Source organism: Salmo trutta, unplaced genomic scaffold, assembly GCF_901001165.1.
Source record: "Salmo trutta unplaced genomic scaffold, fSalTru1.1, whole genome shotgun sequence".
NCBI classification, from domain to species: domain Eukaryota; kingdom Metazoa; phylum Chordata; class Actinopteri; order Salmoniformes; family Salmonidae; genus Salmo; species Salmo trutta.
Window position 1 is genome coordinate 388,991 of NW_021822597.1, and position 17,500 is coordinate 406,490.

The 17,500-nt window shown below is 41.3% G+C and overlaps 2 protein-coding genes across 2 annotated transcripts; one reads left to right on the plus strand and one right to left on the minus strand.

The window, feature by feature from the left end:
- Positions 1-300: 300 nt before the first annotated feature.
- On the plus strand, positions 301-1,176 carry LOC115182856 (stonustoxin subunit alpha-like; the record flags this gene model as incomplete). The annotated part of the gene is made up of 2 exons (XM_029744262.1): positions 301-355; positions 587-1,176. Coding segments are annotated over 2 exons (573 nt in total), but the record flags the coding sequence as incomplete, so codon positions are not given.
- A 1,252-nt stretch (positions 1,177-2,428) lies between these two features.
- LOC115182866 (uncharacterized) lies at positions 2,429-7,634 on the minus strand. Its single transcript, XM_029744268.1, has 4 exons — positions 7,256-7,634; positions 5,995-6,290; positions 3,451-3,759; positions 2,429-2,439 (listed from the first exon to the last, which is right to left on the minus strand). Exons 1-4 carry the CDS (start codon positions 7,318-7,320, stop codon positions 2,429-2,431), a joined length of 681 nt encoding a protein of 226 aa, XP_029600128.1. The 5' UTR covers positions 7,321-7,634.
- Between the last annotated feature and the right edge of the window lie 9,866 nt (positions 7,635-17,500).

A 17,500-nucleotide genomic window follows, 5' to 3' on the forward strand; every position in this document is an offset into this window, starting at 1 on the left:
TCTTCTCCAGAGTTATCAGTCTCTCTCCAGTATCAGTGTATCTTCAGACTTACCCAGCATCGTTGTCCGTCCTCTTCAGTACTTTGGAGATGTGAGTAAGACTGTGTCTGAACTGAGAGAGAAACTAGAAGACTTCCTTAAAGGAGAATGGACCAAGATCTCCACTACAGGTGTGTTGAAAACAATCAGAACATCAACTTTAGACCATTGAAAGTTCCCTACTAGTCATATACATGTGGAATATGGTATGATGATAACATTCCCTCTCTCTGTCAATGTGTTTGTGTGTCTGTAGTGAATATAGTGGAGGTTGTTCTGCCTCCAGAGCCCAAGACCAGAGAACAGTTGTTACAATGTGAGTCTCTTTATTGTGAAGTAACTAACAGTCTCTTTTTACTGCCACTCCTAACAATCCCTCTAGAAATATATAGCAATAGTAGATCTAATCAAAGACTGGGTATCTATCTGACTCCTCATATTTCTCTGATTTGATCTCTGCTGTGCTCTAATCAAAGACAGGGTAGATACAGTATCTGACTTAACTTATTGTTCTGACTCCCCTCATTGGGCTCTGCTCTTCTCCCAGATTCCTGTCAGCTCACACTGGACCCAAACACAGCAGGCACACACCTCTCTCTGTCTAAAGGGAACAGAAAGGTGACCTGTACACGCCAAGTCCAACCATATCCTGGTCATCCAGACAGATTCACCAACACGTTGCAGGTTCTGTGTAGAGAGGGTCTGTCTGGACGCTGTTACTGGGAGGTGGAGTGGACTGGTTATGTTTATACAGCAGTCTCATATAAAGACATCAGCAGAACAGAGACAGATAATAGATTTGGATTCAATAACAAGTCCTGGAGTTTACAGTGCTATAGAGGTGATTATTGTTTCAGACACAATGATGTTGTGACTAAAGTACCAGGCCCTCAGTCCTCCAGAGTAGGAGTGTACCTGGATCACAAGGCAGGTACTCTGTCCTTCTACAGTGTCTCTGACACAATGACCCTCCTCCACAGAGTCCAGACCACATTCACTCAGCCCCTCTATCCTGGGTTTATGCTCTATAGTTATAATGGTACTGCTGAGCTGGTTAAACTGTAGTAGGGTCCACATAGATACTAGTCATGCTGGTGTAGTCTATAGCTGAGCTGGTTAAACTGTAGTAGGGTCCACATAGATACTAGTCATGCTGGTGTAGTCTATAGCTGAGCTGGTTAAACTGTAGTAGGGTCCACATAGATACTAGTCATGCTGGTGTAGTCTATAGCTGAGCTGGTTAAACTGTAGTAGGGTCCACATAGATACTAGTCACGCTGGTGTAGTCTATAGCTGAGCTGGTTAAACTGTAGTAGGGTCCACATAGATACTAGTCATGCTGGTGTAGTCTATAGCTGAGCTGGTTAAACTGTAGTAGGGTCCACATAGATACTAGTCATGCTGGTGTAGTCTATAGCTGAGCTGGTTAAACTGTAGTAGGGTCCACATAGATACTAGTCATGCTGGTGTAGTCTATAGCTGAGCTGGTTAAACTGTAGTAGGGTCCACATAGATACTAGTCATGCTGGTGTAGTCTATAGCTGAGCTGGTTAAACTGTAGTAGGGGCCACATAGATACTAGTCACGCTGGTGTAGTCTATAGCTGAGCTGGTTAAACTGTAGTAGGGTCCACATAGATACTAGTCATGCTGGTGTAGTCTATAGCTGAGCTGGTTAAACTGTAGTAGGGTCCACATAGATACTAGTCATGCTGGTGTAGTCTATAGCTGAGCTGGTTAAACTGTAGTAGGGTCCACATAGATACTAGTCATGCTGGTGTAGTCTATAGCTGAGCTGGTTAAACTGTAGTAGCGTCCACATAGATACTAGTCATGCTGGTGTAGTCTATAGCTGAGCTGGTTAAACTGTAGTAGGGTCCACATAGATACTAGTCACGCTGGTGTAGTCTATAGCTGAGCTGGTTAAACTGTAGTAGGGTCCACATAGATACTAGTCGTGCTGGTGTAGTCTATAGCTGAGCTGGTTAAACTGTAGTAGGGTCCACATAGATACTAGTCGTGCTGGTGTAGTCTATAGCTGAGCTGGTTAAACTGTAGTAGGGTCCACATAGATACTAGTCACGCTGGTGTAGTCTATAGCTGAGCTGGTTAAACTGTAGTAGGGTCCACATAGATACTAGTCACGCTGGTGTAGTCTATAGCTGAGCTGGTTAAACTGTAGTAGGGTCCACATAGATACTAGTCATGCTGGTGTAGTCTATAGCTGAGCTGGTTAAACTGTAGTAGGGTCCACATAGATACTAGTCATGCTGGTGTAGTCTATAGCTGAGCTGGTTAAACTGTAGTAGGGTCCACATAGATACTAGTCATGCTGGTGGTGATGGTCCCCAGATGTGATGATTTATTCTGCTCTGTTTTATGTACAATCCTTATTTTCTGACTGATTTGAATTTGAAGAGATTTAAGGTTTTCATATTTGATAAAATACAATGTACATTTCCATGAATCATGATGTATATTGGTTGTCATTCAGAACCATTGATATGTTTTCTCATAATCAGTATAACCTTCAAATAAGTATTTTACACACATAATATGTGCCCATTACAATCTATGCAAGAATCGGAATGCATGATTTGTCACCCAGAATTGAAAACATGTGAATGAAACAGTAAATACACAAATAATTACCTCACAAAACATTTTCTGATGGTGATTTATTGATACAAGTGACGCATGCCGGCAGTCAATCACGTCCCCTCTCACTCTGAGCCATTCAGTGTTGTTGTTTATGTATGTAGCTAGTGAGCTAAGCTGTAGCATCTCCCTCTGAGCCATTCAGTGTTGTTGTTTATGTATGTAGCTAGTGAGCTAAGCTGTAGCATCTCACTCTGAGCCATTCAGTGTTGTTGTTTATGTATGTAGCTAGTGAGCTAAGCTGTAGCATCTCCCTCTGAGCCATTCAGTGTTGTTGTTTATGTATGTAGCTAGTGAGCTAAGCTGTAGCATCTCCCTCTGAGCCATTCAGTGTTGTTGTTTATGTATGTAGCTAGTGAGCTAAGCTGTAGCATCTCACTCTGAGCCATTCAGTGTTGTTGTTTATGTATGTAGCTAGTGAGCTAAGCTGTAGCATCTCCCTCTGAGCCATTCAGTGTTGTTGTTTATGTATGTAGCTAGTGAGCTAAGCTGTAGCATCTCCCTCTGAGCCATTCAGTGTTGTTGTTTATGTATGTAGCTAGTGAGCTAAGCTGTAGCATCTCCCTCTGAGCCATTCAGTGTTGTTGTTTATGTATGTAGCTAGTGAGCTAAGCTGTAGCATCTCCCTCTGAGCCATTCAGTGTTGTTGTTTATGTATGTAGCTAGTGAGCTAAGCTGTAGCATTAGCAATGTCTTTCAAAAGGAGACAACTCACAAATGTGGAAATTCTGGAGATTTTTTTTTAAATTCTGACAATGAGTCTGAGTCTGAAAGTCATTTATCAGATTCTGACAGTGAGGAGCTGCCCCCCCCCCAACCTTGTAGCCATTGAGAACCCTGAATCTGAGGTTCCCTTGTCCACTGACCAAGTACCAGGTCCCTTTGAAGATGCTGGTGGTGATGGAGGCAGACCGACAGTGGATGAAGTACAGGAGTTCTGTGGTAGCTGGAAGGCCGCCAGTCATTTCACCCCTCCTGGCCCTGCTGTTTGTTTTGATGAGTCCCAGTCTGGAGTCCATTTCCAACTGAGGCAGAGTGCTACAAGTTGTTTCTGACAGAGGAGCTGGTGGGAAACATAGTACAGGAGACCAATCAAATCATCAAATGTATTTATAAAGTCCTTTTTACATCAGCCGATGTCACAAAGTGCTGTACAGAAACAGTCTATGTTATGGAAAGAGCAGGTGTCCTTAATGTTTTGTACACTCAGTATATGTTGTGAATACAAGCTCATTCCCACAGAAAACTACAGAGGGAAGCAGTACCACCCAGTCAACCATCAGACTCCATTGTGAGACGCCTCACAGAGGATATTCAACCATAATTGCAAATCCAAGATGTCAATATCAACAAGGTGCTGATCAGTAAAGAGAAGAGAGACTAACATTCTAGAATGCTCCCTTTTTTCTGCACGGTTCTCACAGTGAGAAACAACAGGATTACAAGAGTGTTCTACGCTGTCTTCATTTGATCCAATTCAAAGTTGCCAATTATTTTATAGGATGAGAATTAAGTGGAGTGACTAATCTTAGCTGGTCTGAGAAAACTGATGAGACTTCTCTCCTTTATGTATACATTGGGCCATTTAAAAAGACACCAATCTGTAAGGCTTCTCTCAAGTGTGTATCCATTGGTGTGTTTTTACATTTCCCAATCGGGAGAAACTCTTGCCACATTAAGAGAAGAAGTAAGGCTTCTCTCCTCTGTGTGTTCTCTGATGACCCTTTTAGCTCAGCTGTTGATAAAAAACAAAATCTACAGTCAGATCAGTGATAATGCTTCTCTCCTTTATGATTACCTTGGTGTCTTTTTAACTGGGCCAGTCGAGAGAAACTCTTTCCACAGTCAGAGCAGGAGTAAGGTTTCACTCCTGTATGTATACGTTCATGTGTTTTTAAGTTTCCCAGTCGAGAGAAACTCTATCCACAGTCAGAGCAGGAGTAAGGTTTCACTCCTGTATGTATACGTTCATGTGTTTTTAAGTTTCCCAGTCGAGAGAAACTCTTCCAACAGTCAGAGCAGGAGTAAGGCTTCTCTCCTGTGTGTATTCTCTGATGAAAAAATGTAGGCTACATTTGTCCTATCGCTAACTGAGGATAGATTGACCCAACACAAGCAGTCATATTTTCTAACTCTCGGCTGACGTAAACTACAATATGAATTAGCTAATTGCAATTACTATGTATAATTAATCACATCACGGGGTGAGCTCACCATTGATCGAAATAATTAGGTAAAACACTTTCTAGAAATCGACAGTAATCCGACGATTAGTTTCAACGCGCAGCCATGCATTTTTTCCCCCTCACAGAAACCGAAGATAATAAAAGACAAGATGAGTTCGGTCTGTTTATAGTGTTGAAGGGGTGTGTCATCTACCGTCGTTCACATCCCACCATTCATTTCCGGAAGTCCTCAAAAAATGAGTGAATTCTTACTCACCTCATTTTGTTATAACATTTTTTGGTCAAACAGACGATTACGTGAAACCCAGAATGCATTGTATGTCAACAAACATGGCTCCATACACATAGCTGGAATTAGCTTAGCTCATCATAATCAGTATAACCTTCAAATAAGTATTTTACACACATAATATGTGCCCATTACAATTTATGCAAGAATCGGAATGAATGATTTGTCACCCAGAATTGAAAACATGTGAATAAAACAGTAAATACACAAATAATTACCTCACAAAACATTTTCTGATGGTGATTTATTGATACAAGTGACGCATTACGGCAGTCAATCACGTCCCCTCTCACTCTGAGCCATTCAGTGTTGTTGTTTATGTATGTAGCTAGTGAGCTAAGCTGTAGCATTAGCAATGTCTTTCAAAAGGAGACAACTCACAAATGTGGAAATTCTGGAGATTTTCTTTTAAATTCTGACAATGAGTCTGAAAGTCAGGAATCAGATTCTGACAGTGAGGAGCTGCCCCCCCCCCAACCTTTCCACAGTCAGAGCAGGAGTAAGGCTTCTCTCCCGTGTGTGTTCTCTGGTGAACTTTTAGGTCAGTTGATGTTGTGAAGCATTTTACACAATCAGAGCAGGAGTAAGGCTTCTCTCCTGTATGTATAAGTTCATGTGTTTTTAAGTCGCCCAGTCGAGAGAAACTCTTCCAACAGTCAGAGCAGGAGTAAGGTTTCACTTCTGTGTGTATTCTCTGATGAACTGTCAGAGACCTTGATGTTGTGAATCTCTTCCCACAGTCATTACAGGGATACAGATTCTCTCCAGTGTGTGTTTTAAGGTGTATTTTTTAGCTTTGATAGAATTGGGAAAATCTCCTCACAATGTGGGCAGTGGTGAGACCTCTTAGCTCTGTGATCTTCCTGCTGTTGCTCTCTGGATGTAGAAAATGGAGACCATGTTGAGACAATCTCCTCCTCCTCTTCTTCTTTAATGTTGACATTCAGCTCCAGTGTTTGACTGCAGTCTTCCAGCTTCACTGATTCCATCTCTGGACCCTGCAGTGCAAACTGGGCTCCACTGTCACAATCAGGACCCAGTGACTGTAGGTTTGGACTCAGTGTGGAAGGAGAGTGGCAGGCTGGGATTGTCCTCACTGTTGACGTTACCAACCTCAGACTGTAGTAATAAAGAGAAAAGGACAGCACAGTTCTTGCGTTTTCCTTATTCTAAAGAATGGTGTGCGCCTACCGGAACTTCCTGTCCCCCCCCACTACTACAGTGCAACAGCGACATCTATTGGACTTCATCCTGAAGTGATTTGTCTGTGTTTCTAGTCTAGAGGTTAACTGATCATTTCATGGTATGACTGTAAACACTGATAAAGTATCATATACATCATGTTGGTATGACTGTAAACACTGATAAAGTTTCATATACATCATGTTGGTATGACTGTAAACACTGATAAAGTATCATATACATCATGTTGGTATGACTGTAAACACTGATAAAGTATCATATCCAAATAATCTCAAAATTAAAATTCAAGTATTATATGGCATTTTAAAGATACTCTACTAGTTAATCCAATCACATTGTCTTATTTCAAAAAGGCTTTACGGTGAAAGAAAAACAGATTATTTTAGCATCTCAGCAAAAAAAATAATTAAAAAGCCATTTTCCAAGCACGACAGCCATCACAAAACCAGATATTCAGCTAAAATTAAGCAAACCTTTGACAATCTGAATCAGATGACACTCCTAGGACATCATGTTAGACAATTCATGCATTTTTTGTTCGATCAAGTTTATATTTACATCCAAAAAACCCAATTTCTACATTGGCGCGTGACGTTCAGAAAATGTTTTCTCCCCATAACATCCGGTGAAAAGGCACATTTAATTTACGGAAGAACTCATAAAACGTTGAAAAAAATAAATACAACAATTATTTAAAGAATTAGAGATAATCTACTCCTTTATGCAACCACTTTGTCAGATTTAAAAAATAACGTTACGGAAAAAGCAACATTGTTCAATATTCTGAGTCCAGAATTTAGCCTTCAATGCTAAGCTATACAGTTAGCCTTCAACCACGGCGTCGACAAATCTCTAACAATATGTTGGAAATATTTACTGACCTTTTGCTGATCTTCTGGCGGAATGCACTCGGATGGGCTCCCACTTCCACAAGAAAAATGTTCATTTGTTCTGCAAAAGTCCATCATTTATGTCCAAAATAGGTCCGTTTTGTTGACCCGTCCAGAACTACATGTTACCATGCCAATGTGGCGTGGACGCAAATCCGTAGACGAAATGGCCAAACAATTCCATTACCGTTTGTAGAAACACGTCAAACGATGTTTCCAATCAATCCTTCATTTTTTAACGTCAAATGGGGATAATTTAACAACGGGGCTGTAGGTATTCAGTCATACAAGAACAAATAAAAACAACAGCTAAGTCACGTGGATGCGCGTCATAAGACACCTGTTCTCTGATTGGCCAGGGATTGAACGAGACAGATATTTTCTGCCCGGTAACAGATGACGGATGAAAAGCAGTTCCTAAAGATTGTTGACAGCCAATGGAAGAGTCAGGATTTACGTTGCACCTACGATGTCTTTGTAGTTTTTTCAAGGTGATTCAAAAGAAAAACTACATTTCGAATTTCTCCCACTTCCTGATTCAATTTTCTCTCAGGTTTTTTTGCCTGCCATATGAGTTCTGTTATACTCACAGACACCATTCAAACAGTTTTAGAAACTTCAGAGTGTTTTCTATCCAAATCTACTAATAATATGCATATTCTATTTTATGGGCCAGAGTAGTAACCTGTTTAAATTGGGTACGTTTTTCATCCGGCCGTGAAAATACTGCCCCCTACACCCCAACAGGTTAAGCTTTATTTTGATGCATTACACTTGTATTTATATGAATGTTAAATATTTATATTTCATTCGTTTGAATTTGGCGCTCTGCAATTCACCGGATGTTGTCAAATCGATCCCGCTAAAGGGATTTGATCCCTAAGAAGATTTTAACCACTAATATATAAATGGTAGGTTATCAGACAGGCAACAAGAAGGTCTGATATCATTATTATTGAAACAGGATCCAAGTGGTGTATATATAAAGATCCATTTAAAAAATGGGGGCCTCTTACACTTCAGTGTTGTAATGCAAAAATTCTTGCTAAATGCTTGGCGCATAGAATTAAAAAAGGTATTGTGAGATATTATTGATCCTAATCAGACAGGTTTTTTACATGGACGATACATTGGAGATAATATAAGTACTGGAAACAATAGAATACTATTAAATATCGGGGACACCAGGCCATAGCTGATTTAGAAAAGGCTTTTGATAAAGTACCACTGGAGTTTATTTATAAATGCCTAGAATATTTCCATTTTGGAGAATCTCTTATAAAATGGGTTAAAGTTATGTATAGTAACACTAGGTGTAAAATAGTAAATAATGGCTACATCTCAGAACGTTTTGAACTGTGAAGAGGAGAAGTTTAACAATAAAATGGTCTGATGGGCATGTGGACATACTCGGTCCCGAAAGAAAGAAATGTTTTTATAGAAAGTTAGCAAGAATAGATAAGATCTTGCTACCATGGAAAGGAAAATACTTGTCTATTTGTGGAAAAATCACCCTGATTAACTCTTTAGTCATATCATAGTTTACCTACACCTAGTGACACCTTTTTAAATTATATGAACAAAAAAATAGGCAAGATACAGTAGATGGTATAGAGTACAGTATATACATATGAGATGAGTAATGTAGGGTATGTAAACATTATGTAAAGTGGCATTGTTTAAAGCGACTAGTGATACAATTATTACATCCAATTTTTTATTATTAAAGTGGCTAGAGATTTGAGTCTGTATGTTGGCAGCAGCCACTCAATGTTAGTGATGGCTGTTTAACCCTTTCACGCGTGAGTTCCAAATATCTCTATCGGTAGCCCCAGCGTGAGTTCCTAATATCTCTATGGTTCGCCCCAGCGTGAGTTCCTAATATCTCTATCGGTCGCCCCAGCGTGAGTTCCTAATATCTCTATCGGTCGCCCCAGCGTGAGTTCCTAATATCTCTATCGGTCGCCCCAGCGTGAGTTCCTAATATCTCTATCGGTCGCCCCAGCGTGAGTTCCTAATATCTCTATCGGTCGCCCCAGCGTGAGTTCCTAATATCTCTATCGGTCGCCCCAGCGTGAGTTCCTAATATCTCTATCGGTCGCCCCAGCGTGAGTTCCTAATATCTCTATCGGTCGCCCCAGCGTGAGTTCCTAATATCTCTATCGGTCGCCCCAGCGTGAGTTCCTAATATCTCTATCGGTCGCCCCAGCGTGAGTTCCTAATATCTCTATCGGTCGCCCCAGCGTGAGTTCCTAATATCTCTATTGGTCGCCCCAGCGTGAGTTCCTAATATCTCTATCGGTCGCCCCAGCGTGAGTTCCTAATATCTCTATCGGTCGCCCCAGCGTGAGTTCCTAATATCTCTATCGGTCGCCCCAGCGTGAGTTCCTATATCTCTATCGGTCGCCCCAGCGTGAGTTCCTAATATCTCTATCGGTCGCCCCAGAGTGAGTTCCTAATATCTCTATCGGTCGCCCCAGCGTGAGTTCCTAATATCTCTATCGGTCGCCCCAGCGTGAGTTCCTAATATCTCTATCGTGGCCCCAGCGTGAGTTCCTAATATCTCTATCGGTCGCCCCAGAGGAGTTTCCTAATATCTCTATCGGTCGCCCCAGCGTGAGTTCCTAATATCTCTATCGGTCGCCCCAGCGTGAGTTCCTAATATCTCTATCGGTCGCCCCAGCGTGGGTTCCTAATATCTCTATCGGTCGCCCCAGCGTGAGTTCCTAATATCTCTATCGGTCGCCCCAGCGTGAGTTCCTAATATCTCTATCGGTCGCCCCAGCGTGAGTTCCTAATATCTCTATCGGTCGCCCCAGCGTGAGTTCCTAATATCTCTACGGGTCGCCCCAGCGTGAGTTCCTAATATCTCTATCGGTCGCCCCAGCGTGAGTTCCTAATATCTCTATCGGTCGCCCCAGAGTGAGTTCCTAATATCTCTATCGGTCGCCCCAGCGTGAGTTCCTAATATCTCTATCGGTCGCCCCAGCGTGAGTTCCTAATATCTCTATCGGTCGCCCCAGCGTGAGTTCCTAATATCTCTATCGGTCGCCCCAGCGTGAGTTCCTAATATCTCTATCGGTCGCCCCAGCGTGAGTTGGTGATTTGTAAGTGATTTTACTTTTAGCACTTTATGTTTTGTGTTTTATTAATCCATTTTTTGGCCAAGACAGCAGCAAAAAACAAAAAAGTTGCAGACAAGACACAAAGGAAAATAATGAAAAACTAATATTTTAATATGTTTTATTAATCTACTTAATCAATTTTTGGCCAAGACAGCAGCATAAAACAAAAAAAAGTTGCTAGCTGTGTTAGCTGTGCTAGCTGTGTTAGCTGTGCTAGCGGTGCTAACTGTGTTAGCGGTGTTAGCTGTGTTAGCTGTGCTAGCTGCGTTAGCTGTGCTAGCTGCGTTAGCTGTGTTAGCAGTGTTAGCTGTGTTAGCTGTGCTAACTGTGTTAGCGGTGTTAGCTGTGTTAGCTGTGCTAGCTGTGCTAACTGTGTTAGCGGTGTTAGCTGTGTTAGCTGTGCTAGCTGTGCTAACTGTGTTAGCGGTGTTAGCTGTGCTAGCTGTTTTAGCTGTGCTAACCGTGTTAGCTGTGCTAGCTGTGTTAGCTGTGCTAGCTGTGCTAGCTGTGTTAGCTGTGCTAGCTGTGTTAACTGTGTTAGCGGTGTTAGCTGTGTTAGCTGTGCTAGCTGTGCTAGCTGTGCTAACTGAGTTAGCTGTGTTAGCTGTGCTAATCCAAGTTTATGGTTTTAAAAAAGGGCAAAATTAAAGACAGATCGTAACTGTAGGTGCTGAACTCTCTATGTCGTTTTAAAGCAATAGTCGTTTTGTCGTCCCTAAAACGTCTGAAACATATATTTTGCTTTGACCGTGCTGCAGTTCACCTAACTGTTTGGTTACATGCAATACGCTTTGTGTGGACTTCACCCTATCCCTATAAACAGAATCCTGAATAAGAAGTCTCTGCAGGACGCAAGCTGGGAAACTCCAAGAAAACCAAAAAAAGTTGCAGACAAGACACAAAGGAAAATAATGAAAAAGTAATATTGTAATATGTTTTTTTCTTTAAAGTACTTTATGTTTTGTGTTTTATTAATCCATTTTTGGCCAAGACAGCAGCATAAAACCCCAAAAAGTTGCAGACAAGACACAAAGGAAAATAATGAAAAAACTAATATTTTAATATGTTTTATTAATCTACTTAATCAATTTTTGGCCAAGACAGCAGCATAAAACCAAAAAAAGTTGCAAAGGAAAAAATAATGAAAAAGTAATATTGTAATCAGTAAAATGTGTGAATAGTCCTTAAAACACTGCACTCCCCAATAGCCAAGTGTAGTCTGACCGAAGCACTGCATCCTCAGCCGCTCGTTCAGCTCCACCGCTTTGACCACCTTGCTCCCGTTGTCGGTTGTTATAGCAACCGGATGCTTTTCTCGGGAGTTTCCCAGCTTGCGTCCTGCAAGGCCTCAGCTATATGCTCACCGGTGTGATCCTGGGGGGGGGGAAATAACTTGTTTTGGAGACGACACGACGCTGTTTTCATCATCATCTCAGGCTCACATGTCCTGCTCGACCACATATCGCTGGTCAACGCAAAATGGGTCCCGTTAGCGAGCCGGTCAGCAAGGCTCTGCCTGACTTCAGTGGACATTTGTGGCAGTGCTTCTCGTGCAAAGTAGTTGGGAAGCTCATATCTCGGGTCCATAGTTTTCAGTAGCTTTTTGAATCCGACTTGTTCCACAGTTGCAACAGGGACCATATCTTTAGCAATGTGATAGGACACCGCTTTAGTTATAGTACACCACTTGCCAATTTTCTTTTCATTAGGCACCACACTGCGGGAAAATGAAGTTTGCAGTGAGCTTTGTTTCGGGGCTGGAGCTTTTTCGGGTTGTCGACGGCTTGCGGCTGGGGCTTCTGCAGCGCGCAGTTTCACACACTCTTCGTATTGCAGTTTGTGCCACTGTTTTAGGTGGTGAAAAAGATTTGTAGCGCTTCCACCCCTGGCTGGAACTTTTTTTTATGGCACTGCCTACATATAACGTGATTTTGTTGCTCATCTGATACTTTGAATCCGAACCATCTCCAAATGACTGAGCCAATGCTTTTTCTTTTACTAACCAATTCCTCGTCAAAACGCTCCGCAGACGCTGTTGCTTCCTCCATGTTTGTTGAAGTGTCTGTTCCTGCCCCTCCGCCCTCTGTGCATGAAAGAGGAGGCGCGGGGAGCAGCGCAGAGAGCTCCGGGTCTGCAGCTTGCTTGGAGCAAGGATCAAAGCGCAAATTATATCGATATATGCGAAATGGTCTAATTTCATATCACATTTAAAATATATATCGATATATTTTTTATATCGATATATCGCCCAGCCCTATTAGACTCTGAAACCAGGTTAATGACAGATGGTGTGTATTAGACTCTGAAACCAGGTTAATGACATATGGTGTGTATTAGACTCTGAAACCAGGTTAATGGTGTGTATTAGACTCTGAAACCAGGTTAATGGTGTGTATTAGACTCTGAAACCAGGTTAATTGTGTGTATTAGACTCTGAAACCAGGTTAATGGTGTGTATTAGACTCTGAAACCAGGTTAATGGTAGATGGTGTGTATTAGACTCTGAAACCAGATTAATGACAGATGGTGTGTATTAGACTCTGAAACCAGGTTAATGGTGTGTATTAGACTCTGAAACCAGGTTAATGACAGATGGTGTGTATTAGACTCTGAAACCAGGTTAATGGTGTGTATTAGACTCTGAAACCAGGTTAATGGTGTGTATTAGACTCTGAAACCAGGTTAATGACAGATGGTGTGTATTAGACTCTGAAACCAGGTTAATGGTGTGTATTAGACTCTGTAACCAGGTTAATGGTAGATGGTGTGTATTAGACTCTGAAACCAGGTTAATAACAGATGGTGTGTATTAGACTCTGAAACCAGGTTAATGACAGATGGTGTGTATTAGACTCTGAAACCAGGTTAATGACAGATGGTGTGTATTAGACTCTGAAACCAGGCTAATGGTGTGTATTAGACTCTGAAACCAGGTTAATGACAGATGGTGTGTATTAGACTCTGAAACCAGGTTAATGGTGTGTATTAGACTCTGAAACCAGGTTAATGACAGATGGTGTGTATTAGACTCTGAAACCAGGTTAATGGTGTGTATTAGACTCTGAAACCAGGTTAATGGTGTGTATTAGACTCTGAAACCAGGTTAATGGTAGATGGTGTGTATTAGACTCTGAAACCAGGTTAATGACAGATGGTGTGTATTAGACTCTGAAACCAGGTTAATGACAGATGGTGTGTATTAGACTCTGAAACCAGGTTAATGACAGATGGTGTGTATTAGACTCTGAAACCAGGTTAATGACAGATGGTGTGTATTAGACTCTGAAACCAGGTTAATGGTGTGTATTAGACTCTGTAACCAGGTTAATGGTAGATGGTGTGTATTAGACTCTGAAACCAGGTTAATGACAGATGGTGTGTATTAGACTCTGAAACCAGGTTAATGGTGTGTATTAGACTCTGAAACCAGGTTAATGACAGATGGTGTGTATTAGACTCTGAAACCAGGTTAATGACAGATGGTGTGTATTAGACTCTGAAACCAGGTTAATGACTGATGGTGTGTATTAGACTCTGAAACCAGGTTAATGGTGTGTATTAGACTCTGAAACCAGGTTAATGACAGATGGTGTGTATTAGACTCTGAAACCAGGTTAATGGTGTGTATTAGACTCTGAAACCAGGTTAATGACAGATGGTGTGTATTAGACTCTGAAACCAGGTTAATGGTGTGTATTAGACTCTGAAACCAGGTTAATTGTGTGTATTAGACTCTGTAACCAGGTTAATGACAGGTGGTGTGTATTAGACTCTGAAACCAGGTTAATGACAGATGGTGTGTATTAGACTCTGAAACCAGGTTAATGACAGATGGTGTGTATTAGACTCTGAAACCAGGTTAATGACAGATGGTGTGTATTAGACTCTGAAACCAGGTTAATGGTGTGTATTAGACTCTGAAACCAGGTTAATGACAGATGGTGTGTATTAGACTCTGAAACCAGGTTAATGGTGTGTATTAGACTCTGAAACCAGGTTAATGGTGTGTATTAGACTCTGAAACCAGGTTAATGGTGGATGGTGTGTATTAGACTCTGAAACCAGGTTAATGACAGATGGTGTGTATTAGACTCTGAAACCAGGTTAATGGTGTGTATTAGACTCTGAAACCAGGTTAATGGTGTGTATTAGACTCTGAAACCAGGTTAATGACAGATGGTGTGTATTAGACTCTGAAACCAGGTTAATGACAGATGGTGTGTATTAGACTCTGAAACCAGGTTAATGGTGTGTATTAGACTCTGAAACCAGGTTAATGACAGATGGCGTGTATTAGACTCTGAAACCAGGTTAATGGTGTGTATTAGACTCTGAAACCAGGTTAATGACAGATGGTGTGTATTAAACTCTGAAACCAGGTTAATAGTGTGTATTAGACTCTGAAACCAGGTTATTGACAGATGGTGTGTATTAGACTCTGAAACCAGGTTAATGACAGATGGTGTGTATTAGACGCTGAAACCAGGTTAATGACAGATGGTGTGTATTAGACTCTGAAACCAGGTTTATGGTGTGTATTAGACTGTAACCAGGTTAATGACAGGTGGTGTGTATTAGACTCTGAAACCAGGTTTATGGTGTGTATTACACTCTGAAACCAGGAAAATGGTGTGTATTAGACTCTGAAACCAGGTTAATAACAGATGGTGTGTATTAGACTCTGAAACCAGGTTAATGACGGATGGTGTGTATTAGACTCTGAAACCAGGTTTATGGTGTGTATTAGACTCTGAAACCAGGTTAATGGTGTGTATTAGACTCTGAAACCAGGTTAATGACAGGTGGTGTGTATTAGACTCTGAAACCAGGTTTATGGTGTGTATTACACTATGAAACCAGGAAAATGGTGTGTATTAGACTCTGAAACCAGGTTAATAACAGATGGTGTGTATTAGACTCTGAAACCAGGTTAATGACGGATGGTGTGTATTAGACTCTGAAACCAGGTTAATGGTGTGTATTAGACTCTGAAACCAGGTTAATGACAGATGGTGTGTATTAGACTCTGAAACCAGGTTTATGGTGTGTATTAGACTCTGAAACCAGGTTAATGACAGATGTTTTGTGCCAAACACTAAAGCATGATATTCTAATAAATCTACACCCTATTCCCTACGTAGAACACTACTTTAGACCTGGTCAGAAGCACCGTAGTGCACTACGTAGGGAATAGTGAACCATTTGGAACAGAGACCAGTTATTCCCCTGAATATCTTTCTCTTCCTCATCTGGTTTCTTGAACAGCCCTTCACTCCTCCCCTCTTCCTCTTTTTCCCTTTTCATTCTGTTCTATCAGCCACACCACCAGCTCACCTCCACACAATCCATTTACAAAGACACACCTAGGAATAAATAACAAAGGAAAACTATTACTAGATGAAGTTTAGTGTTGGATTTTTTTATTTCCCATCACCATAAATCATATTTAATCACTGAACAGTAGCAGACCTAACTTCATCTGTTCCTGACTCTGGATAGTGGATTAAAAACACCATCAATCTCCAATGATATTAAAGTACTATTCTGAACATTACTGATATACTGAGTGGCAAGTCCAGATATCTGCTGGTTTTATTGTTTGGTCAATAGCACCACCAGCTGGACAGGTTTAATGTTGCTGGACTGAGCAGTATGGGAGGATGAACGATGACACATTTAGGGACGGTTTCCTGGACATCTACATTGAACACGCTTTTTAGTCCAGGACTAGGATTAATCTGTGTCTGGGAAACCAGTTCATATAGTTTAGTAGAAAGTAAGGGATACCAGCTTGTAGTGGACTGACTAGTCCTGAATTGTCCTTTTGTTCCTGGACCATTTTCCATGCAGCTCCAGGTGACAGAGAACACATCAATTAGGGCCGAGCTGATCAATGATACTGAGGAGAATTACATAGAGACAGAGAACCAACTGAGAAAACATATCAATGGTTCTGAATGACAACCAATATACATCAACACCAGACATCATGATTCATGGAAATGGACATTGTATTTTATCAAATATGAAAACCTTAAATCTCTTCAAATTCAAATCAGTCAGAAAATAAGGATTGGACATAAAACAGAGCAGAATAAATCACATCTGGGGACCATCAACACCAGCATGACTAGTATCTATGTGGACCCTACTACAGTTTAACCAGCTCAGCTATAGACTACACCAGCATGACTAGTATCTATGTGGACCCTACTACAGTTTAACCAGCTCAGCTATAGACTACACCAGCATGACTAGTATCTATGTGGACCCTACTACAGTTTAACCAGCTCAGCTATAGACTACACCAGCATGACTAGTATCTATGAGGACCCTACTACAGTTTAACCAGCTCAGCTATAGACTACACCAGCATGACTAGTATCTATGTGGACCCTACTACAGTTTAACCAGCTCAGCTATAGACTACACCAGCATGACTAGTATCTATGTGGACCCTACTACAGTTTAACCAGCTCAGCTATAGACTACACCAGCATGACTAGTATCTATGTGGACCCTACCTCAGTTTAACCAGCTCAGCTATAAACTACACCAGCATGACTAGTATCTATGTGGACCCTACTACAGTTTAACCAGCTCAGCTATAGACTACACCAGCATGACTAGTATCTATGTGGACCCTACTACAGTTTAACCAGCTCAGCTATAGACTACACCAGCATGACTAGTATCTATGTGGACCCTACTACAGTTTAACCAGCTCAGCTATAGACTACACCAGCATGACTAGTATCTATGTGGACCCTACTACAGTTTAACCAGCTCAGCTATAGACTACACCAGCATGACTAGTATCTATGTGGACCCTACTACAGTTTAACCAGCTCAGCTATAGACTACACCAGCATGACTAGTATCTATGTGGACCCTACTACAGTTTAACCAGCTCAGCTATAGACTACACCAGCGTGACTAGTATCTATGTGGACCCTACTACAGTTTAACCAGCTCAGCTATAGACTACACCAGCATGACTAGTATCTATGTGGACCCTACTACAGTTTAACCAGCTCAGCTATAGACTACACCAGCATGACTAGTATCTATGTGGACCCTACTACAGTTTAACCAGCTCAGCTATAGACTA

Coding starts and splice junctions, on each gene's coding strand:
- LOC115182866 (XM_029744268.1), bottom strand. CDS start 7,320: ATGAACATTTTTCTTGTGGAAGTGGGAGCCCATCCGAGTGCATTCCGC. Junction 6,291..7,255: donor CGCCAGAAGATCAGCAAAAG/GTCAGTAAATAT, acceptor TTATTACTACAG/TCTGAGGTTGGTAACGTCAA. Junction 3,760..5,994: donor GTCTCACCACTGCCCACATT/GTGAGGAGATTT, acceptor GTTTCCCACCAG/CTCCTCTGTCAGAAACAACT.